Raw genomic sequence first — 23,913 nt, forward strand, 5'->3', positions numbered from 1 at the left:
GTCTCCGGTGGGCAGTGCGGGGCTGAGTGGAGTGCTGTCTCTGGGGGAGACCGCTGGGATTTGGATGGGTGGCCACGACAGGTTTTTGGGGGATACACGAACCAAAAATAAGTGTGGAGAGTGGCAGGGGGGGGGGGGGGGGGGGGGTGGGAGGCTTGCTCTCTGCGGGTGACTGGTGGTGGTTGGGGTAGGTGACTTTCGGCCGGCGGTAGGTGTGGGGAGTGCCAGGTGGAGGTGTATTTTGGTCTCCGTGTTAGAGGGTTTTAATCATAAGAGGGGGATTAAGAGGAAGCTGAGTCCCTGGTAGGGGAGGACAGTCAGTCTCTGATGAGTCTGTGCGATCTGTGGGGGGGGAATACCGTGTGTAGCCTGGGACTGAGGGTCAGGCTGAGTTCCTAACGGAAGGAGAGGGTCTGTGGTCATGAAAACTTAGAGGGTCATGTCCTGGCAGTAAGTGAGGAAGTGAGTAGCGGGGAGAGGGGAAGCTAGAGCTGTGAGGGATGGTGTCAGGAGGCAGTGGAAGAAATATTTTGTCTGTGGACAAAAAATGTGAAAGGCAGTAGTCACTGGTGGCTCATTGGACTGGTCGTTAGCAGATGTTTTTAGTGACTGGTAGCTGTTCCCCCCACCCCCTCCAATGGCCTGGTCACTCTAGCTAAAATCAAAGCCCAGTGAGTTCTGTTGCTAAAATGAGGAAAATGGTTATGCAAAAGTGGTCTTTGTTTGTTGGTTTTGGTTTTAATTTTGAGATGTATTTAATACTTATTTTAAAAGGCAGGTTACAGGAACACTGTATGTGCTGTTCCAGTAACTCATTTAGAAATAATCTTTAGATCATTTTGCATATGGTGAAGGGTAATGCCAAGCCAAAATGCTTGTTAAATGATAAGATTTGGCAAGGCAGTGTACCAGCTTAATCCTAAAAATACAGTAGCCTCATTACCTTCAGTAGAACTGCTCAGGTAAAGCAAATACATAAGAACTGGCAGGTTCAGTTTGTAACCCTTAGTTTAACTGTAAATGCCAGTATAGATTTAAATGGAACAATACAAATCTTGCTTATATGGTCTGCATTTAATTTTCTTCTGGGTTTCATTTAGTTTAGAGGTAGAGAGAGATCTGTGGATTGAGTTGGCACAGTGTCAGTGAATATGGGAGAAGAATGTCGCTGATGTCTAATGAAGATCTAATTGGTTTCGTTTTCCATCACTAGCTGCTGTATTTGTTTTGGAAACCCTTTAAGGAGATACTTGTTATTTTGCTAAATAGTATTTTGGGGAACTGCAAGAAATACTGTTCAGACATAAAAAAACCTGGTTTAATGCAGAGGGTCATCAAGTACTGGGATAGGTTGCCCAGAGACATTGCCAAGTTCCTATCTCTGGAGATACTCAAAAGCTGACTGGACAAGGCCCTTGGCAGCCTGTGCTGGCTGAGCCTGCTTTATTCAGGAGCACTGAGCAGGTCTCCAGAGATCCCTTCCAGCCTCAACTATCCTGTGATTCTGTAACTAGTAGTTCAGAGCTTTCTAGATTACACTAACTTAGGGATAAATGCTCTTCAGACATGTCTGTGTCTCTCCTGATACACAGGGAAACTCTTCAAACTGGCTTTACAAACCTTGGTTCAGAATTGCTGTGTGGTTCCATAGGATTTGTAAGATCTCTATGTATGATCATCTTCGAGGTGTTGCTGCCCTCATCTTTAACTGACTTTGAATGTTGATATAATATGAACAGTTTGGTTGATATGGAGTGAACTGGTACCACATATACACAGGCTCACTTGCCTGTTGAAGTCTAATCCAGGTAATTTTTGTTAATACAGAGAGCGATCAGAAAAGCAGAGACTGAACCTGCATGAAGGTTTCTTTCCAAACAGCGTGATAAGGTACAGTGCTTCCGTTTTAACATTACAGAGCAGTGGATTTTTTTCAGTCAACTTGCTCTTTGCAGTCCTAATCCTAGTGGCATCTTTTAATACTTAGTGGTTGACCAGTATTTTCCAAAACCTTTTGAGTTATATAGCCTGTACTGTGTTGGGCATCTTGTTGCCATGTTGGTTCAGTATGTTAAGAACTCTAAATTGAGTTGGTTTTGTGGATGTGTGCTTGCTGGTTTTTTTGGTGTTTTGTTTTTCTTGGTTTTATTTTTTTTTTTTAATAGTGTTTTTTAATGTTCAGGAAGAACTTAGAGAAGGTGGGTGTTTGTGTGCTTCAGCCATCATGTCTGGAATTGGCAATAAAAGGGCAGCTGGAGACCCTGGCCCTTCTGCACCTCCAGAGAAGAAGGCAGGGGTTGAAGATTCAGGGACCACAGTGGAGACCATTAAGCTTGGTGGCGTTTCTTCAACGGTATGTCTTCCTTGCATACCCCCACTCAATCTCTTGCTTTTTTTCACCTGGAAACAAAAATATCTTTCTCTCTTCTGCATGAGCCCAGTGATCTGGCTTGTGTGCCGTGTGCCCTGACTTGTGCCTCTGCACAGGAGGAGATGGACATCCGGACCCTACAGACGAAGAACCGAAAACTAGCAGAGATGCTGGACCAGCGGCAAGCCATTGAAGATGAGCTACGGGAGCACATCGAGAAGCTGGAGCGTCGGCAGGCCACCGATGATGCCTCTCTGCTGATTATCAATCGATACTGGAATCAGGTTAGTAATAGGTTTTGTTATTTTACATGCACTGTTCACTTGTCTCTCTTCTTCTGTTCCACTGCACTCCTTTTATTTATATCCATTCTTTGTCTTGTCTTGCCTGTCCCATCATTCAGTTTGATGAAAATATCCGCATCATCCTTAAACGTTTCGACCTGGACCAAGGTCTTGGAGACCTTTTGTCTGAAAGAAAAGCATTGGTGGTACCAGAACCTGAACCAGACTCGGACAGTAATCAGGAGCGCAAAGATGAGAGGGAACGAGGTGAGGCACCTGGCTTGGGACAGTGGAAAAGATGGATTTCAGCTGTGCACAATGCTGATGTCCCCTTCTGAAGGGTGATAGAGGCTCTGTGATTGTGAAGACTAGCGATATGTTGCCTGCCACAGCACATTTACTTATTTGTACCTCTTTCTGTTCCCAGGTGAAGGACTGGAGCCGGCATTCTCCTTCCTAGCCACTTTAGCCAGCAGCACTAGTGAGGAGATAGAATCTCAGCTGCAGGAGCGTGTAGAGTCCTCCCGCCGTGCTGTTGCCCAGATTGTGACAATGTATGACAAGCTGCAGGAGAAAGTGGATGTGCTGTCCCACAAGCTGAATAGTGGAGGTATGACCAAGGTGGCTGATGCTTGGCTGATACTCAAGAATCCTCATCTACCCCCAGCTTAGACATGATTCTGCATTGTAAGCATTAAGGCCTAGTCCTTCTCGTGCTTATTTATTTTCCAAAGTAAATTCATTTAGTTTTCCAAATTCTAATCAAAACCTCTAATAAATACTAGTATTATATGCTAGAAGTGTATTAGAACTGCCTCTAAATTTGGATGGCAAGAACTCTGTGCAGTGTGTTGGGCTAAGGAAAGGCTTGTTTCTGCCAGTAGTGTGTTCATGCACCTGAGAGGTTACAGATTATGGTTGAACCTTATCACTCTGCTGTCCTCAGCCACTGTGTAAAAGGTTTCATGCATACAAGAGAGGAAATGAAATAGTATTGCAAACTGATGTTGGACTCCCTTCTCACTTGCAGTTTAGTAAAAGGTGTAGGAATAACCAGCTCCTCAGTTTCCACTGAGTTTTGAGCAAAATGGTAGCCGTCTAATGTCTTGGTGTGCCTAGTGTAGCTGTCAGTTTTGAACACAAAGCAGAGTTCTGCAGAAGAAAGCCAAATGACTAACTTCTGAAAATTAATGTAGCAGATTCAGTTTACACTCAGATGACTCTCTGAAAAACTTCATTAGCTTAAGGTTAGAATTTTAATCTTTTCAACGAAAATTTAGGTGAAATATCAGCTCATCCTTGGTTTGACTTCTGTCCAGAGTGTTCTGTGTGCTCTGATCAAGGAGCTCTGGCAAGTGTAGCATTGGTGTAGTGAAGCATTACTCTTCTTAATTGGTAGTCTTAAACTTCGTAGTAGCATTGGCATTAGTGCAATGTGAGCCTGTACTCAGTTGCTGTAATTGTCAACTAGTATGTTAGCTCCAGCCACCTGTTGCAGCAAATTTATGTGTGAATTTGATCTGCATTAGGGTGTCAGTGGGTTACGAGGGCATGTTGTGTGTTGCTGATACCAACACAATTGGATGATTTCTGACATTAAGGGATGAGTCTTTTGCTTAGTGAATACAAGTCAAAGCTCTGTGTGGCTTGAGATCAGACCCTGGGGAACCACCTGCTGGAGAGACACAGTAAGCAGAAGTTAAGCCCAAAAATTTCTGTTTTCTTTTTTCTCTCTTTGCTGTTTAAGAATTAAAACCAATCTTCCTTGATTTCTGTTAATTTCCTTTTCTTCATGCATCTTTCAGATATTTCGTTGATGGAAGAAGCAGTCCTGGAGCTTAATACCTACCTCTCACATGAAAATGGACGGCTGCAGGAGCTGGCTGATGTTCTTCAGGAGAAGCACAGAATCATGTCTCAGGAGGTATAAAAAGGAGAGAGAGAAAGAAATCTGCTTTGTGGTCCTGCTTATTCTAATTTGTGGCTACCATAATTCGGAAGTCAGGTTATTGCCTGGAGAGGGACAGGAGCAACATGGTTTGAAAGTTGCCTTCTGAACAAAGGTTATGGAAAGGGTGGTTGTTGTGGAGAACTGTAGGTGTATTTTCTGTCCAATTTGGATTGATTTGCTTGTTACATCACTGAATGAAAAAGTATAACCAAACCAGTGAGCTGAGTGGATTTAATTTGAAAAGAAAACAGAGCAGAGGAGGTGGTAAGGTGATGCTAAGGTGGTTGTGTAAACAGCTGAGACAGTTGATTTGACATCCCTGTCATTTCAAATTCTTTGGTTTCTCTGAGTTACGTGTGAAAGTGTCATGACATTAATTACAACATGATCCTAACCATGAAGGGATTCATGGTTTTGGCAGTATTTGTTTCAGAGGTTTCAGTTCCTTTAAAAACTGTGTTAACGCTGGCCTTGCTCAGTGTTAGACCACCAAGAACTATAGTGGTCTGTAGAGTAGATGAACATACAGATTGAAAATATTTAAAAAAAACCCAACCTTTTGAATAAGCTGAGATGGCTGCCTCTGTATTCTGTCACATATTACCAGCTTTTTGCTCTTAATTTTCAGTTTTTTCTTACTTTTATTACTGTGTTAGGATACAGCCAGTGTAAAATTCAGGACAGTTCACTGAGTAGTCTGTTGCCACAGCAAAAGATGGGTGGAAAGCACATGAATTCAGGGTATGATGAATAAGAGAAAAACTAATTCTGAGCAGTCACAAAAAATGTTGATCCTATTTGATATGCTGGCTGAAACGCTCTTTTGATTGCAGTTCTCCAAGCTGCAAGAGAGAGTGGAGACAGCAGAATCTCGGGTGTCTGTTCTGGAGACTATGATTGACGACCTTCAGTGGGATATTGACAAGATACGCAAGAGGGAGCAGAGGCTCAACCGGCATTTAGCAGATGTTCTGGAACGAGTAAGCACCATCCTCTTTGCCAGGGAACCAGAGAAATGGGTGTAATTTTGAGTTGTGTGACATCTTACGGTGCTTCACTGTGAGAAGTGAGAATCTGTAGTGTACCATCTTTGGTCTTGACAGGACAAGGGGTAATGGTTTTAAACTAAACCAGGGTAGGTTTAGGCTAGATATAAGGAAGAAATTCTTTACAGTGAGGGTGGTGAAACACTGGAACAGGTTGCCCAGAGAGGTGGTGGAGGCCCCATCCCTGGATGCATTCAAGGCCAGGTTGGACGGGGCTCTGAGCAACCTGATCTAGTTAGCAGTGTCCCTGCTCCTGCAGGGGGGTTGGACTAGATGACCTCTAGGGGTTCCTTCCAACCCAAAACATTCTATGATTCTATGATTCTATGATTCTATGAATATGCTGTATCAGCAGTCTTGGCATTTAATTGGGTATTGATGAAATCTGTTGCCTTTTTTGCAGGTAAATTCCAAAGGCTACAAGGTGTATGGAGCTGGGAGCAGCCTCTATGGGGGCACAATCACCATTAATGCCCGCAAGGTAATGTCAGGGGCTTGGTTGTGGGCAAGGGGAAGAATAAAGTCAAGGAGAGCTTATGTGTAGGGCTGTAGATTGGAACAGAATTTTGATACCTCCTTTGCCCCAAATCTTGATGACTGTGCAAGCCATTTTGTCTGTGTACACATTTCCTACTTGTAAAACAGGCCTGATGGAAGTAGACTCTGTCTCACTTGGTAATGCTAAGTCTGTTAGTATTTAAACAGTTACTTAATTAGTAGATACATTAACAGTAGGGTTTACAAGCAGTTTATCCCCAACAGTTTGAGGAGATGAATGCAGAGCTGGAAGAGAATAAAGAGCTTGCTGGAAATCGCCTCAATGAGTTGGAGGAACTACGACAGGATCTTGAGGAAGTAACAACACAGAATGAAAAACTCAAGGTGAGACGTGTACCTATTCGAGGATGAAGGTATTCTGTGTGGTTGGTTGCCCTGTCTTGCTGTACCGCGTCTCTGGAAAACCTCATTAATACTGTTCTGTTCTGTGCTTGCCCTTTACCTGGGTCATGTTTTGTACAGGGTACAATTTAGCAAGTTTGTGTGGCTTAGGCTTGCAGTCCAGTGCACTGGTGACACCATGTGGTCATCACTGGAAATTGTAGTGGTTTCTTATTTCCTGCTTTCCATTTTGGTCGAGTCAGTATATTTTAATAATGTCTAGTTAAAACTGATTTCACCTCTTTACAGGTATTGACCCCTCTTCTACTTTTCCCCCTGTCCTGTGCAACTGGAACCAGAGCACTGAAAAAATTGGGGAACTTGTGTAGGAGAGCTCTTGAAAGAGTCCATGAACTTAAATCTTTCCCAGTGTGGTAGAATGGATAGATAGGAAACAGTGGATGAGTTTCTTACGTCTTAAAGGTGGTAACACAAAAAGCTATGACTCTATATTAGATAAGTATATGATATAGAGAATAATCTACATTTTATCTTAGTGATTAATAGGTCTGTTAGCCTGTTATGAGAAATGTCTGAGCTGATAGCCTAAGCTTCAGAGATGAGATTCCAGAAACTCTCTTGAAGCACCTCTAAATTTTGTTTATCCACATGAGTTTGAGATCAATACAGTTTGGCTTCCAACTTTCTTTTTCTCTTAATAAGTGTCAAGCTGTATGTGTGTTGTCTAGTTTTCTATCGTACTTTTCTATGTGTCCATCCTTATTAATTTAGGTGATTATGGTTTCACAGTAAATCCACTGGGAAGGTATATAATGTTTTCCGAGCTCATATCTTTAAGAGAAACTATTGCAGAACTTAAGAATCCAAAACTTGGTACTATGCAAGAGGAACAGCCCAGTGCATGCAGAGAAAGCACAAGCTTTTTAAATTGATACTGAAGCATATCACTTACATCTACTTCACAGCAGTGCTATTAAAGTTCTGCTCTCACTGTTCTCCTACCTTGCAAAACAGATACCAAAGACAAGGAGATAATTTTTATTTCTGTGGCATTTTCTTGTGTTCTGACTAGGTTGAGCTGCGACGAGCAGTGGAAGAGGCTGTGAAGGAGACCCCAGAATATCGCTGCATGCAGTCCCAATTTTCTGTTTTGTATAATGAGAGTCTCCAGCTGAAGGCACATCTTGATGAGGCCCGCACTCTGCTTCATGGAACCCGCACCACGCATCAGCGCCAAGTGGAACTAATTGAGGTAGCACCTCTGCTCTGTCAGGCTAGGGAATGTTGTCACCCCCTTGACCATCACTGCTGGGTCTGGGTGGCTCTGGAAACTTACCTTCTTGGCAGTAATTCATCTGTTCTGGTACCTCATGTTGATGAGGTGAGTGATACTCCAGGGTTACAGTACCAAGTTCTGTCCCCTTCTTACTTCTCAGAGGGATGAGGTCAGCCTTCACAAGAAATTACGCACGGAGGTGATTCAGCTAGAGGACACCCTGGCGCAAGTCCGCAAAGAATATGAGATGTTGAGGATAGAGTTTGAACAGACACTTGCTGCCAATGAACAAGCAGGTATGAAGTTTTTCTGCTGTGCTTAAAAACAAACAACACTTCCCCACACCAAATGTCTGTTACAGGCTGGATCGCAGTAAAACACCCGGCTTGATTCTTTCTCTGTTATTGTTAAATACTTGTTCTGGAAGATTCTCTATCTCAAAAAACAAACCTCTTCACATGTTTTATGGGACGTCAGCTCCACGTTGTCTGGTTTCCTTATAGAAGCTGCAAAATACATACATTTTGCTAATAATTTGGTTTATGACAGAATATTTTGTATTATTAAAAATTACTTTTTGGGGGGATTCATTTACGAGTCTGGAATATCAACCTGGATAGGAAACCAGTAATTTTCAAATTGCATTGGAAAGTATAAAGAAGTTATTTCTAAAGTAGCATTTAAATCATAGAGATCTTTTGTAGCATGATACATTTCCCTTAGGAATGTGGGGAAAAAAGTAATGTTAAGGGAAAATTAGGACTGGGGATTTGCAAGGACTTACAAGTGCATGTAAGACTGACATGACTTTTTTCCTGCAAATGTGTTCGGTTGCTCTGTAGTGTGGCAGAATGACAATAGTCTTATTTTGGTTTTTTGTCATGGACGCCTAGCTTGTTCTCCAGCTCCATGAATGTCCTCACAGAAGGTTGGCAAAGGTGGGGTTTGTTACAGTTATGTTTCTGTTTTTGTAGGCCCAATTAATCGGGAGATGCGTCATCTCATCAGCAGCCTCCAAAATCACAACCACCAGCTGAAGGGAGAGGTGTTAAGATACAAGCGCAAACTGAGAGAGGCCCAATCTGACTTGAGCAAGGTATCAGAGCAGGAGATACCAGAAAAGAGCAGAAAGCACTTAGGAGAAGGGGAAATGCTGTCACCCTTGCCTGCAATATCCAGCTTTCTGATACGGCATGCAGGATGCAATGTCATTTTTGATAGAGCTCTACACTATACTGCTTCCGCTTACTAAATGAATGGTCCTCCTTTGTAGCTCATAGTGCTCCATGAAAAGTAGCAGCAATGATGCAGGGGGCATGCAAACATGGATCTGGGAAGACAAGGGAAGTGGGATAAGGTAGATTTCTGGCAAAGAACTTAATGGTTTTTCTTCTGTGTCTTCTTTCTTGCTATTCTAACAGATCCGCTCTCGCAGTGGTAGTGCTCTCTTGCAGTCCCAGTCCAGCACTGAAGACACAAAGGAAGAACCTCCAGAGATCAAGCAGGAACCTGATGATACTTCTGCCCAAGTGTCTGTTCCCAAGGCTGCTTCTGAAGATGTTAATGAAATGAAGGCCAGGCGAGATGAAGAAGAACGGGAGCGAGAGAGGAGGGAGAGGGAGAGAGAGAGAGAGAAGGAAAAAGAGAAAGAAAGAGAGCGTGAGAAAGAGAAGGAAAAGGAAAAGGAACGAGAGCGGGAAAAGCAGAAGCAGAAGGAATCTGAGAAGGAGAGAGAGTCCAAAGAGAAGGAGAAAGGGAAGCATGAAGACGGAAGAAAGAAGGAGGCTGAAGTGATCAAGCAGCTGAAGGCTGAGCTCAAGTAAGAGTTGTCCCTTCCTTTCCTGCTTGAGTAGAGCCCAGACTGGGGCGTTTGTGTGAGATAACTTGTGGTTCACTCTTACAAGATTAGCTTCACTGAAATGGGAGATTCTGGCACCTTCTGTATCTGATTGTGACTTGGCCAATGTAGTAATGTTTCTCCTACAACAGCCTAAGCGTGAATTGCCAAACCAGATACTTCATGGTGTGGGTCAAGTAATCTTTATTTGTTGTTGCCATAACAATTGTATAAAGCTTTACAGCAACAGGTTATTAATAAAGGGCACAGTAGTCTTCCCTGTTTTGGATCAGTACAAAGCAGAGATGGATGGTTTGTGCTTACTATCAGGGTATGTGTTTCCTCCCTACCCCACTTCTCTTGGCTTTTCAACCCATGTGCCTGAACATGTTTCTTTTCAGCCTTCAGCCTGTACTCCTTGGCTATTTTACATTACCAGGGTAAGATGAGCCAGGGATTACTCCATATGCATACCATGTGGGAGATGGAGAGAATACTGCTCTGAGTCTCATGCTGGATATGTAACAGCATAGCTGTCCTACTGTGTTCTCACAGTTGTCTATCTCCCTGTCTCCAGGAAGGCCCAGGAGAGCCAGAAGGAGATGAAGCTGTTGCTAGATATGTACCGCTCTGCCCCCAAAGAGCAGAGAGACAAAGTGCAGCTGATGGCAGCTGAGAAGAAGGCAAAAGCTGAGGTAAATCTCATTTCTTTTCCATTTTTCTCTTAGGCGTGTTACTTCTTTTCAGATACTGCAGACCTGAACTGTGTTCATTTTGTCTTCAAAACTGGAGATTGTTCCTCTTTTCATCTTTGTCACTTCACAGAGAAATTGGAATGGCCTGGAGATGAACAGGCAGATTTTGGGATGTCCTCCTCTAGGAAGGGATGATCCCTTGGCCCAGGCAGAGGGACATGGCTCCCACTTTCTCGGTTGCAGATTCAACCAGTAGCAAAGCTGAGCACATGTCCCAGAGACGTACACACAGAGAGGACACTGACATGGCCAGTCAGGCTGCCACAGATAGGGTGCTGCCTTCAATAGCATGTACATATAGGACCCATAAAACATAAGCATAGACAGATACGTACCATTCCTCCTCTTCAGCTGGTAGAGGTGGAATGTCACTAGTGCAGGCATACACACAACAGTCTCTAGGTTCATGAGCACACACACATTTGCAGATCCCTCAAGTCTCATCTGTACCTAGCACTTACTCCATGCAACACACATACACATAGGGTAGAAAGTTAGATTACACAGAGATAGTTAAGAGAATATTTAATAAGAAGATATAAGAAGATAGGACAGGCTGTGGTGATCATGTGCAGGGCTGAGCCAGACAAGTGTGTACTGACTGCCCTCATTTTACATGTGACCAGTTCCTTTATAACCTTCTCTGTCTAACCCCAATTTTTTCATCCTTTCTCTCCTTTCCCCTGCATGTCCCTCCTGGGTTTGTAGAGCTATATCGATTCCCACAACCTTCCCAGTCCAGGATCCACCCCTGGTTTACAGTCTTGCCAGTTGCAAAGTCCAGGGTGATCTTCCTAGAAGTGGTGCTTGTAGTTTCTTGGTAGCCTATCAGCTATTATGACTGGGGAGGTTTTTTTCTTGTCTCCCTGTCTGTTTTTTCAGGTCTCTATATTTTGTTTCTGGTATCCTCTTGTATCCCTCCCACCTCCTACACACCCCCCACCCCCCAGCTTAGTTTCCCAATTGACAGGGTCCACAGTCAGATAACCTTGCTGGAATAAACATTGTTACATTCTCATGTGCTCTTAATTGAGAATGTGACTGACCAGGTTTGGCTCTCCCTTCTAATTTGTCAGGCTTGTGTCTCTGTATGTTTTGTTTATGTCTCCCTCCTTTTCTTATTATCCCTTTTTGTATTGGAAAAGGTCCTTCACCAGATGCCCTTAAAGGAGCAGATGCTCTCTGTCCCCATACCCTTACATATACAACTGCAAGAGACTAATGTTCCTACTCTGATAAAAGATACTATGGAATTTTTAAAGGTTTTGAGGCCAAGATCTTGGGTTTACAGCCCATCTTAACGGATCATCTGCCAGTAATACACTGTACTGTTGAGATGAGTTTTCTTCTTCCATGCTTTGAAGGCAGTTTCTCCAATGTTTCAGAGAATTCTGGGGAAGACAAGCTCTTCATAATGTTCAGGCCACATTCTTGTGTTTAGTGTAACTTCTGTTTTGTCCTTGCTGTAGCTGGAAGAACTGAGGCAGAGGGTGAAAGAATTGGAAGACAAGGAGAAAAAGGAGAGTAAAAAGATGGCTGATGAGGATGCCCTCCGCAAGATCCGAGCAGTGGAGGAACAAATTGAGTATTTACAGAAGAAACTAGCCATGGCTAAGCAGGTGAGAAGTTTCTGATGAGTTCTGTCTTGGCTGGAGCACCTGGGAAGGAGCTGCCTTTAAGTTTGTGCCAGGAAGGTTACCTGAGAGAAGGAATTTCTGTCTCTATATGTGCCAGAGATGTGAGTTTTGTCCCTGTTTATTGCAGGGGAAAAAGCCCAATCAGCCAAAAAAACAACAATCAACCCCCCCCCCCCCCCCCCCGCCACCAGGGTGTCACAAAGCTCATGGGGGGGGTGGGGGTGGGGAATGTTTAATTGTTTATAGCCTAGGTGAAGAGCACAGAGGAGGAATGGCTGGATCAGTCTATAGGGACGGAGGTTACAGTTTCTTTTTAAAGGTATTATCTGCACAGTTCATATAATTAATACATGTGCATGGTCCTGTGACATACCTTCTTCCACAAAAAAGGATTTAATCTAATGGTAAGAGAGCAGGACCACCTCAGCAGGGGAGAGGCAAGCCATGTGACTTGACATGTACTTTTTTAGATTTAGGTTCTTTTCCTTATAGCACAGAACTGTTTAATTTTGTCACTTAGTCCTTTAATGTTGAAGTGGCCTAAGTGAGTTTAAGGGCCTTGGCAGCCTGTTAGTTGGAAGCCGTTGAGTTGTCCACATGTAGAATTCTTGGCCTGGTGTATATGACAGCTGTTCAGCTAGCTGTCTGAAGTTGGGAAGCTGTTTCTGCCCAGCTCTGGCAATGACTGTGGCACATTTTGCCAGCGGACAAGCCGCAGTCTGTGAATGCTTGTGGAGATGACCATCTCTTTTCTATACCTTCTAATTTGGGGCATCTGTGCTGTGGTGCAGAATTCTAGGGAGCGCTTTTTTTCTGGTTGCTGGGAAGATACTGTCCTCTGAATCTGAGAAGTCTTCCTTTATCTGTGCTAGGTTTGGTGTCTCTAAGATGTTTAGGGTCATTGAAGGGTGTATGGGAGGCAGTTTTGCCAGAGCCTGTGATTCTTTTGCAGGAGGAGGAGGCCCTGCTGTCAGAAATGGATGTCACAGGCCAAGCCTTTGAAGACATGCAGGAGCAGAACATCCGCCTGATGCAGCAGCTGCGTGAGAAGGATGATGCCAACTTCAAGCTGATGTCAGAACGCATCAAGTCCAACCAGATCCACAAGCTGCTGAAAGAGGAGAAGGAGGAGCTGGCAGACCAAGTTTTGACATTGAAGACACAGGTGACCTGGGAGAAGGAGAGAGGACAACAGAACTAATGGGGGAAGGTGGAGGTGGTGTGGGTTAACTCTTGTAGGCAGTGAAGCTCCATGCAGCTGCTTGCTTGCTCCCCCACAGTGGGATGGGGGGAGAATCAGAAGGGAAAAAGCAAGAAAGTTGGTGGGTTGAGATAAAGACAGTTCAATAGTTAATGAAAAGCCATGCTCACAAGCAAAGCAAAGCAAGGAATTCATTCACTCCTTCCCATGGGCAGGCAGGTGTTTGACCATCTTCAGGAAAGCAGGGCTCCATCATGCGTAATGGTTACTTGGGAAGACAAACACCATCACTGCGAACATCACCACCCTTCCTCCTCCTTCCCCCAGCTTTATGTGCCGAGCATGTTGTCATATGGTGTGGGATATCAATTTGGTCAGTTGTCCTGCCTGTGCCCCCTCCCAGCTTGTGCCCCCCCAGCCTTCTCCCTGGTGGGGTGGGGCGAGGAGCAGAAAAGTCCTTGGCTCTGTGTAAGCACTGCTCAGCAATAGCTAAAACAGTAATGTGTGTTTGATGCTATTTTGGTCCCAAATGCAAAATATAGCTCTGTATCAGCTGCTGTGAAGAGAATTAACTTCATCCCTGCCGAAATCAGTACAGGAGGGAATATTCCCCTAATCTAGGTATGCTCCATCAGACTTCAAAGGGACCTGTCTTAGTAAGAAACAGAGACTGCTGTATAAAATGTCCTACAGGTCCATTGCTATGGAGAACAGGAGGGAGAAGGAAAGTGGGAAGTCATTTTCCTGTCGTAATGGTACTTCTGTGTATATATTCTGCCATCATTGGAACTAAGGTGGAACTGTTTGCTGCCTCGCAGCAATTCTCCAAGCCATCTTCCAAAAAATAAGACATCTTTGTTGTATTGGACTGCTAAGTTTTAAAGCATTCACTGGAGAGGTTTGGATACTGCTCTTAGACTGCTAGTTTGTCTGTTCAGGAAGAAAAAGGCAAGCTGAAGAGGTACTCCTTGGTGATGGGGAAGCAGGGACAGTTTTGGCATGCAGCTTTAATGAGAACACTGAACACCTGCAGAGCATTCATTTCAGACTTTCTGTACCTCCTCTCTCCATTTCCAAGGTGGATGCCCAGCTTCAGGTTGTACGTAAGCTGGAGGAGAAGGAACACTTACTGCAAAGCAGCATTGGAACAGGCGAGAAAGAACTAGGTCTCCGAACACAGGCCCTGGAAATGAACAAACGCAAGGTGAGTGATTGGTTGATTTCCTCTTGGGTTATAAGATGAAGTTTTTGTCTTTTGGGAAGCATAGAAGGCTCCTAGATCTCACTGGTATTATGGAACCTGATGTCCTGTGAGCAGTCTTGGATTGCCAGGCAGAGGGACTAGAAATCACTAGAGCTCTTTTTCCATGCTTGGTACTACTTTGGTTTTCTTTTTCAGGCCATGGATGCAGCCCAGCTTGCAGATGATCTGAAAGCCCAGCTAGAGCTGGCTCAGAAGAAGTTACATGACTTCCAGGATGAGATTGTGGAAAACAGAGTAACTAGAGAGAAAGAGATGTTCAACTTCAAAAGGGCTGAGGTATATATACCCCATGCACAATCCTTCAATATCTGTCTGCTTTGGTGTCTGTCTGCTTGTACAGGAGCTTGAGTTGGCATTGAGCTGGGAGTGGGTTGCAACTACACTACCTCTTGGGGGGTTCAGTTTCACTTTGATTTCAGCTTCATTAGGTCTCAGCTCTCTCAGGTTTTGTCCACTGATATCTGGCAATATGTGTGTCACCGGATGATAATGTAATTTGTCATAAATCTGCTGGACTATCAAGGATGAAAGTATAGGTAGCATGACTTAGCCAGGTGCACTGTTGGGTGGTGCTAGTTCCCTTTGGTCCCTGAAGAAGGTATGACAGAGAATATACTGCTCATTTATTTGGTCTCTTGTTTTTATGCAGGAAGATATTTCTAGGTTACGCAGGAAGCTGGAAACCACCAAGAAGCCTGACATGGTTCCCAACTGTGATGAGATATTAATGGAAGAAATCAAGGATTACAAAGTGAGTAGCTGTCTCTATCAACTTCTCTCTTTAACTCTACTTCAGTCAAAAGGCTGTGCGGTCATGTTTTCAGTATTTGACATGTCTTGTCTATACTCTGGCTTTGTAGACTTACCTTGCATTGAAGAAACCACCTTATGAGGAATGGAAGGACCTTCATCTTCAGTCATCTTTTAACATACCTAGTGCAATGCAGTGGGCCCTCACTGTAATGTTTCTGTCTTTCAGGCCCGCCTGACCTGCCCATGCTGTAACATGCGCAAAAAGGATGCTGTGCTGACAAAGTGCTTTCACGTCTTCTGTTTTGAATGTGTGAAAACACGCTATGACACCCGGCAGCGTAAGTGCCCCAAGTGCAACGCTGCCTTTGGTGCCAATGACTTCCACAGGATCTACATTGGTTGATTCTTTTTACTGGAGTGATGGAAAGTTGCCGCTTACTGCTGACCTCCCAGCCTCCCTCACTTTCTGTGATTGTCACCTTTGGGGCAGTCAGTGCTTCTGTCAGCTGATCTGCAGTCTCTTCTGAGAAGTGTGGTTAGGGTACAGAAAGAAACAGATTCTGGATCTTGATTCCTTTCTTGTCCCTTTTCTTTTATTCTTGCCCTCAGTTTTTGTGGATTCTTTGTGCCTGAGAGGACATTTCCCATCCATCACTTTCACACTGCCAGGTTGGGAACATCTAACTGAAGTCTTGTCTTGGTGGGATGGAAGCTGTCTGTAGTGCAGCAGAGATAAATGAGGCCTTTATGTGAGGAGTTTTCTTTGGATGTTAATTATTAAACCCCATCAAGGTATGGTAGTGTTTCTGAGAGTGCATAGTTTCCCAGTTAAAGGGCCAAATAACAAATGAACATGTGCATCTGTAGACTGAAGTGGAATGGCTCGTTAGACAGCGTATCTTCCTGCATCAGGGTAAGAATCTGTGAAGGCTGGTGCATTAGTATAAATATCCTTCCTACCCGCAAAAGCAAGCGCACATCTTAGTATCCAGACGAGGAGAAAGACAAGATGTTGGAGAATCTCTGAAAGCAGCATTCCACTGATGAACCCTGGCTGATGTGGACATCTTCCCCTAGGTTGAGGCATTGCTGTCATTTTCCTTCGTGTCCAGAAAAGAATTTGTAGGAGTTACTTTGTTGCAACTTTGCCACAAAGAGTAATATTGTAATGCACAAAATCTAATAAAAGCTGTCGTCTGGGTTATTTTTGTTTTTCTTGCCTGTGGTAGTATCTATCTGTGTTCCTGTCCTTTTTCCAGTTATTGGAAACATTGTTCACAAGCTTTAATATTCTAAAGTAGAGAGATTAATTTTTTTCCTCCTTCTGTTTTCAAAAAATGGTTAACAAAAACAACCTCTGTCCTTTTGGCTGTATCTTCACTACCTTATTTGTGACACCACAGAAGGGCCAAGATGCTGCGTAATCACAGAATCACAGAATCGTAAGGGTTGGAAGGGACCTCAGGAGATCATCTAGTCCAACCCCCCTGCTAAAGCAGGCTCACCTAGAGCATGCTACACAGGACTTCATCCAGGCGGGCTTTGAATATCTCCAGAGAAGGAGACTCCACAGCCCCCCTGGGCAGCCTGTTCCAGTGCTCTGCCACCCTCAGAGTGAAGAAGTTCTTCCTCATATTCAACTGAAACCTCTTATGTTTCAGTTTGCATCCATTGCCCCTAGTCCTGTCGCTGGACACCACTGCAAACAGACTGCTTCCGTCCTCTTGACTTCCGCCCTTAAGATATTTGTATGCGTTGATGAGATCCCCTCTCAGTCTTCTCTTCTTCAGGGTGAACAAGCCCAAATTTTATTTATGCAGTCATTCTGTCATGGCTGCTGCGAATTTTGTGAAAGGACATGGCACAGGTTATAGTGTACGCTCCCTGTAGTGCAAGGCTGTATTTGAAGTCTGCTCCTAAAATCATAGTGTTTTTCCTGTAAACTTAACTTTCTTGGAAGGTGCAACTGTCAGAGGTTTGTCTCATGTGTGTCCCTTCCCTGAATCATAAAATCTGTACTACCTTCCTCTATTCACTGTAGGAAATAATAGAAACAATAGTAAAGTGAAAGCAACTAATCAGACTCTTCCAGTATGCATTATTATTTTTATCTTCCTGAAAACATTCAGAAAATACAAATTAAACTTTGTAAATTATTATGAATCCTGGAAAGTGAGAAGGAACACATGACCCTGTCTTTGCAAGGGGAAGCTGGGTTGCTCAGAGTTTGTGGCATGGCTCAAGTTCTGGTACAGCATGCATAGAAGAAATGAAAGCAGAACCCTCTTTGCTTTCACTGGAAGTTGCTCCCTGGATTACAGTTTGTGACATGAAGTTGGAGAAAGAACAGTAAATTAGGAATGCTAATGCTGATTCTTGTGGTACGGATGCTTGTTCATCAAAACCAGGACTTGGGTCACCAGTAAACACACAGTCTGGATCCTCAAACAGCTTTGCTGTAGCAGCAGACTTCCTTTTACAGCTGTGAACAACAGTTGGAATTAAAGAGCCCTTGCAGAGGTGCAAAGCCGCTTTACACTTTCCCAGTGATTAAGTCACAGCACCTTTCTGTCAGACATCAAGCTTGAAACTTTGGTGTGTATGCTGGCAGTGTCTGGTCATGACTGACAGGAAACAAACATTTGAAAATGCCTGGATTTGTCTCTCAGATAAGGTTCCGAAACTCCTATTTTCTCCTTCCTCCCTAAGAATAAAGTATTTCTTATTTTAAAATAATATTTTAGTTTAAGCTCATTTTGGAAGTGACTAAGTTTCTCTCTGTGCTTGTAATTCAAAGAATGAGAAAGAATGAAAACCTGAGATGGTCTGTTTTGACTTGCCAGAATGAGTGGAAATAATACTAGAAGTATTTTGGGGTGAAAGAAGGGTAGGAATGACAAGTATTCGTTATTAAAAATCTTGTCTAAATTCAGTGTCTGAGAGTAATTAAATGTAAACAGAGAAAAATCCTCTCTAACCCTAACAGTGTGTGTACATACTTACATATATAAAGAAGAGTGGTTTTGCAAGATTTCTTTTAAATCTGTATGCTTGATCAGTAGGATTTTAAAAGAGCGTTGTTATCACAAAGCAGCGTATAAATGTGACAATTATGTATCATGGGCAGAATAAATGTAGAATGAAAGGTGGGGGGGGTTGAGGGGCATGGTTTTTGCTTTGGATTTTTTTCCTTTTTTTTTTTTTTTTTTTTTTTTTTTTAATTCCAACCTGTCAGATGGATCAGATCGAAATAAAGCTGCAAACTGGAAATTTTGTTTGATTTTCCTTCTCGCTACTCATCTTGTACAGGGTGTAAGAATCTCTCGGCTAGCACAGGCCAGTTGATGTCAGTAGCATGACCCTGTGTCAAGCACGAGAGTCGTCACCTGTGTTCTTATTTGATACATAACCTGTTGTTCTTCAAATCTGTCAGTTATTTTATTCTTGTGATAACTGAAGTTGGAGAAGTGTTTGAACTGACTGCTGTCCTGTAAATCTCCTGCCCTCCTCTTCCCTAAGATCGAGCTTGTTCTAAGGATAGTGCAGAGTTTCCAGCCCCCTGGCTGTGCCCTGATGGTAAGCAATGACCTCTTGCTTTCTCCCCTGTGGGCTTTGCTTCCTTACATGATGCTAGATGTGTCCAGGGCTCTGTGGAATCCAGACAGGATAAAATCCCTGAGGAAGTCAAATTCCTCCCTTGGTCTGAGGAGGGGGGAATTAAACGTGGGACCCAACAATACAGACAGACCAGAACCATCATCTACAGTCTCCAGTGCATCTTCTTGTCATGGCCGACCCTTCCCGGTTTATGCAGTCTGCAGGCATTGACACACGTGTGATACTCCCTATCCTATAGAAAGCTATGGCAATCTTTTTTTCTGTCTCCTATGGGATCAGGCTGGAGCAATAGTTCAGTAAGAAAATAACATGCCAAATAGCATTTCTCTTAGGCAACGATAACTTGGATCTTCTCCCAAAAGGCTTCTAGCTGGTGCTGTGTTAATTTGGAGCAATCCCTGTTCTGCATTTGCTGTGGGAGCAGTCCAAGGCACCCACCAGAAATACAGATTTTTGCTTAACGTTAATTATTAGGTTGTTAACATTTTTTCACTTACATTTTTGTTTTTAAATGAAGAGTGGTTTGCTGAAAGATTGGGTGTTTGGATTGGAACTTGGAACTTTGGATACACATTTTTGTTGAACATATCATTAGCACTTTCAATTACTTTTTGTTTAAAAGTTAATCTCTCTGGGGTCATGCAGGTGGAGATGTAGTGCTTGCAGACATTACAAACCATTGATAACATACTGATAAAATTGGGCTGAAATACTTCTTTCCCAGTGTTTGTCTCATAGTAATGAAAAGAGCAGCGTTCATCTGCTCTAACCAAATGATGTTGAGGCTGTAAGATACTGGATGCTACGCAAATAAGAAGCTCTTCCTAAAAGGTTGACTATGTGAATGAGGGAGGGAGGGTAAGGGAAGGCAACAAAAGCAACCAAAGTGGCTTGCCCCTAGGCATCTAGCGTGTCAGGAGCAAGGAAAGAAGGGGCATCCTAGGTCTTTCAGACCTATCTGATGTGCAGGGCTCTGCATCCTGTTTTCCTGTTTTATGTCCTCGTCTCTCTTTCCTGTGTGACTGTATTAAAAGAAGCAGACACACTTGCTGCCCGAAAGCAGAGGCCAAGGACTGAGCAGGGAACAGAACACGAAATCCTCTTGGGGCTAATTAGTCTGGGTGTCGCTGCTATCAGTTTTCAGTGGTCTATGCGGAGCTTTTCATTTGCGAGTGTTTTTTCAAATGTTAAAGCTGCAAAAAGGTAGAATGCCTATTTTAGCCCCCAAAATACAATTTCAGATCTTCCTGTAGCCTTTAAACCATGCCTGGTGAGAACATCACCCCTGGCAATGTTCACACAGGTGGCTGGAGACACAGGGAGGGTAAAAATTACTTTGGTGATATATCTGGGAGACCAGAGCTAATTCTGATGGTGTTACAAATGTTCTTTTTCTCTGTAACATGGGATGTGTTGGGAAGTGTTGTTTAAAAATTCATAGACATCCTGTTTAAATAACACAGTCAGCTGGGTTGATGCAGTATTTATTCAGATGCTGAACAGCTTACCCTTCCTTCCCCTCTACTCATCATCCAGGTGGGAGGGAGCTCCACTCAGTACATTGCCTTTGCAATCACAACTCTCATTCTTCACAGTGAACCCTGGTCCACAAGAAGGCTTTGGTGACTCCCTTTGATGTTGGTGGGAGCTTGGTGTCAGAATAAACCATGGACCAGAGCCCCTTTGTGTCACTTCAGCTGTGAGAAAGAACCTTATTGTCAACTGAAGACAGAGAATATTAAGGGAGTAATTTCACACTGGTAAATATTTCACCTTGGGTGGTAAATACTGATCTACAGTACTGCCACTCCTCCTTCCCCTCATCCTTGCTCTGTGCCACCCGTGAACCCATCCCCTCACATCTGCTGGTGCGGCTGTTTGCATGGCTTCTCTCTGTGTGGGAGTGGAAGCCGAACCTGGGCTCAGAAGCAGACAGGAGGTGGTGTTTTTGTTTTTGCCAAGTTATTTTTAAGCTGGGTGAGTTCCTTTATCACAGTCACAGAGCAGCCACATCTGCATTTGTGCTGACAGAGCTGAGGGAATGGTGTGTACTGGGATTGCCACCAAGAATTTGTCTCGTGAAACCACAGCCTGTGCCAGGAGGGAAGGGATTGCCAACACAGAACTAGCACCTGGTGTAATGAGGCAACCATTAGGAGCCTTTGCATGAACGGAGACTAGACCCATAGATATCACAACAAAAACATACCAACACGGGACATGCTTCCAATGAGCAGTTTAAATTTCCTTCTTTTTTTTTTTTTTTCCTTTTTCTTTTTTTGAATCAATGCACAGAAAGGGCTAAAAAAAGTGGGAACCTCACTGTACTGTCAAGTGAAGGAACCAGCAGCTCTCCCTGTTCGGATGCTCCTAGTTTCTCCAGTCCCTTGGGAATGGCTGATGCTTGCCAGGAGAATGAGAAACTTGTTGTGAAAGGAGGAGGACTCAGGAGGGTGGCAGTGGCTGTGGGCTGCTGCAATTTCTGCTCTCGTGAAGAGCATATTGCCTGCTTTATTTTTGCACCTCTTTCTGGCATTACAAAAGTGTGGTACAAATTTTACAGAGGAAGGGGAGAAAGGAAAAAAAGGGGAAAGGGCCCAGGTATGCTGGCCTAGGGCTCTGCAGTCCTGTTTGTCCTCTGATACTCTTCCAGCTCTGATTTTCTGTCCATGGCGAGTTGCAGCTCGTGCTTGATGATTTCAATCTGCTTCTCCAGCTCCGTAAGCTCTTCCATCACTGAGGTCCTAGCCATGTTGAGGGATTCTGCTTTCCCATTAGTCGTTAAAGAAGCCGGAGTCTCTCTCCTCACCTGGGGCAGGGGGATGTCTTGGTGCTGTCGGATCGCCACCTCATTTTGCCCTTCATCAGTGCAGATATATTTTTTCCGGTGACAGTTGCCCAGATTGGCTGTATTCCATACAGCATGCTGGCTGTTCCCTACATGGGACCTGAACAGAGATGTGAGAGTTAAAATGAAATCAGAGCCTGCTTTTGTGTGTATGCAACCCTTCCCTGTGAGCCGTCTTACTGGAAAAATATGATGCTGCTGTTACGAATTACATAGAAATATTCCTTTATCCTTGGAATTATTTTTCTTGAGAAGCACAAATCATGAAAGTAAATGGCCAAATTTTTCTGATTAAACCATAGCAAAGACTAGAAGAGAATCCTAAAATTCATCTTCCCCAAAGCTTCTTTTTGTTAGTTATACAATTACAGTCCTCTCAACTCCAGCTCAGGAAAACACAAGTCCTCCTCCAAAGCTTTCTGAAAGCTTTTGTCGTTGCAATGCCCTAAGTTCATGACAGCCTTTGTGTCCTTTGTGTGTTAGTACTCTGTGCTGGTTTGGGCGTTTGCTCCCAGGAGGAGGAAAGAGGCCACCCAGAGCTGGTGTGGAGAGATGAAGGGGAAAGCGTGCCCTTGGGACTTGAAGTCTTGGGGAGCAGCTGCTTGCGCGCTGGGGGACAGACATGATGAAGTGTATCCAAACCTTGCAGTCTACAGACATGAGCTACCTGACAAAACAAATAGAATTTGGAGTTTTCGTGTTGGGGAAGAAATTCCCATTTGGAAACTTTTTCAAATGCTTCGCTGTTTTCCTGCAGAAGTGTCTTTCCAAAATGTTTTGATTCCAGAGAATCTTTTCCCTCTTTCTTGGGAACTTCACCCTGCAGCTCTCCCAAATCAGGGTGTTTCCTAGGGTTTCTTCCCAAGTGGATGAGAACCCTGTGGCCTCTGCTCTCCAATGGGAACATAAGGAAGCATGCAGAGTTTGCTGTTTTGGGAGAGGAGCTTGGCTTTCCTACCTGCTTTACTTTTTGGACAGAGCTGTGTACGTTCATTTTATAAACTGAGGTTGAAACTCTGAAGTAGCTGCTCTTAAAACTGCTCCATCAGAGAGGTCTTCCATACATATCCTTGGACAAAATGCTTATTAGTGCGAGCTACCAATTGGCAGGTTAGGGAAAAGGATTAACGTGTCAGGATTGGGATTGCTGAGAAAACGGTTGGATTAGAGGAGGAGTCTGGAGCTGGGAGCAGATACTTTTCTCACCTGCCTGCAGAGAAGGAAGTTGGAATGTGGAAATTTCTTTAGAGGAGGTGGCAATCAGGAGTGTTTTCAAAAAGATGGGATGGCAGAGAGGGAGGAGGGGAGGCTTCAGGTAGGAGTGGCACCCCCAGCCTGGGTCACGCTCTGGGGGGGGCGCTCTGGGAACCCCAGTGGGTATGTTTATTTTTGTGTAGATCAGTGATTTTATTATACTTCAAAATAAAAGTCAAGAAGACTCTCAATGTGGAGAGTCACGCAATGGATGTGTGTTTTGTGATACAATTATGCTAATCCCCTGAAGAGATGAAAACAAACAAGTACCTCTTAAGCATGTTTCAGGCAGGGAATAGGATAAGCCTGGGCAAGTAGAAACTGGCAAAGTGTTTCCAGGGCCAGGAGCAGAAGGCCACCATGCTGCATTTCCCCACAGCCGTCTAGACAAAAAAGGTCACCTAGCAAAGAGCGGAACCACTGACAAAGGGCTGTGGTGCCCAAAGCTGCCTCCCTGCTGTGTAGCTCTACAGACCCCGTCATCCTCAGGTCCTGAGCAGCCAGTGCGGCTAACCTTGGAGCAGAAGTACATGTCTCGGAGGAACTGCAGCCCTGTGTTTTGTAAATATTTCTCAGAGTCCTATCATTAATCCATAATTTCTGATACATTTTTCTTTCACCAATCAAAGCACAGCTTTTTGGTGTTAGTAACTGACAGATCTTCCGCTGCTGCCAGCAATGGTGCTTTTGTCTGGGGCTCTGGGCAGGTGTTTTTAACAAGTTAACACAGTTAACTCAAGTTCTGTTAAGTGAATGAAACCCTTCACAATTCAGCCGCTGATGCTGAGAACCTCTCCTAGTTTTTGGAAAGTTATGACCTGAAAAAAACAGTAGAATTTCTTCTCTGAGGGAAACAGCAGTAGTATAATATGAATTCTTTCCACCTCTTTTCTATACCTTGCTGCTTTTAGTAATTCC

The 23,913-nt window shown here is 43.8% G+C and overlaps 2 protein-coding genes across 3 annotated transcripts in view; one reads left to right on the forward strand and one right to left on the reverse strand.

The window, feature by feature from the left end:
• The first annotated feature begins 187 nt into the window (after positions 1 to 187).
• On the forward strand, positions 188 to 16,724 carry RNF20 (ring finger protein 20). Of its 2 annotated transcripts, none has more exons than XM_009647114.2 (20): positions 188 to 1,890; positions 2,166 to 2,353; positions 2,488 to 2,655; positions 2,775 to 2,922; positions 3,083 to 3,265; positions 4,461 to 4,579; positions 5,440 to 5,586; positions 6,056 to 6,133; positions 6,415 to 6,534; positions 7,625 to 7,804; positions 7,989 to 8,124; positions 8,803 to 8,924; positions 9,250 to 9,647; positions 10,243 to 10,360; positions 11,890 to 12,039; positions 13,010 to 13,222; positions 14,337 to 14,462; positions 14,658 to 14,798; positions 15,172 to 15,273; positions 15,502 to 16,724. In XM_009647114.2, exons 2-20 carry the CDS (start codon positions 2,225 to 2,227, stop codon positions 15,676 to 15,678), a joined length of 2,955 nt encoding a protein of 984 aa, XP_009645409.1. In that variant the 5' UTR covers positions 188 to 1,890; positions 2,166 to 2,224; the 3' UTR covers positions 15,679 to 16,724. The 2 variants fall into 2 exon arrangements, with proteins under 2 accessions (XP_009645409.1, XP_035758425.1); XM_035902532.1 differs by having other exon boundaries at positions 2,183 to 2,353; positions 15,502 to 16,723.
• Positions 16,725 to 21,504: 4,780 nt separating this feature from the next.
• GRIN3A (glutamate ionotropic receptor NMDA type subunit 3A) overlaps positions 21,505 to 23,913 on the reverse strand; it is a gene marked incomplete at its 5' end in the record, with an annotated part of 71,935 nt that continues 69,526 nt past the window's right edge. Inside the window, one exon of the mRNA XM_009647118.2 lies at positions 21,505 to 21,841. Coding sequence (XP_009645413.1) covers positions 21,505 to 21,841 — 337 coding nt within the window. The remainder of the gene's footprint in view (positions 21,842 to 23,913) is intronic.

This window comes from Egretta garzetta, unplaced genomic scaffold, assembly GCF_000687185.1.
Source record: "Egretta garzetta isolate BGI_Z169 unplaced genomic scaffold, ASM68718v1 scaffold559, whole genome shotgun sequence".
Taxonomy (NCBI): domain Eukaryota; kingdom Metazoa; phylum Chordata; class Aves; order Pelecaniformes; family Ardeidae; genus Egretta; species Egretta garzetta.

Excerpts from the sequence above, each read along its gene's own strand:
- RNF20 (XM_009647114.2), top strand. The coding sequence starts at position 2,225 with ATGTCTGGAATTGGCAATAAAAGGGCAGCTGGAGACCCTGGCCCTTCT. Across the intron at positions 4,580-5,439 it reads ACAGAATCATGTCTCAGGAG|TTCTCCAAGCTGCAAGAGAG; the intron begins GTATAAAAAGGA and ends TTTTGATTGCAG. Across the intron at positions 10,361-11,889 it reads AGAAGAAGGCAAAAGCTGAG|CTGGAAGAACTGAGGCAGAG; the intron begins GTAAATCTCATT and ends TCCTTGCTGTAG.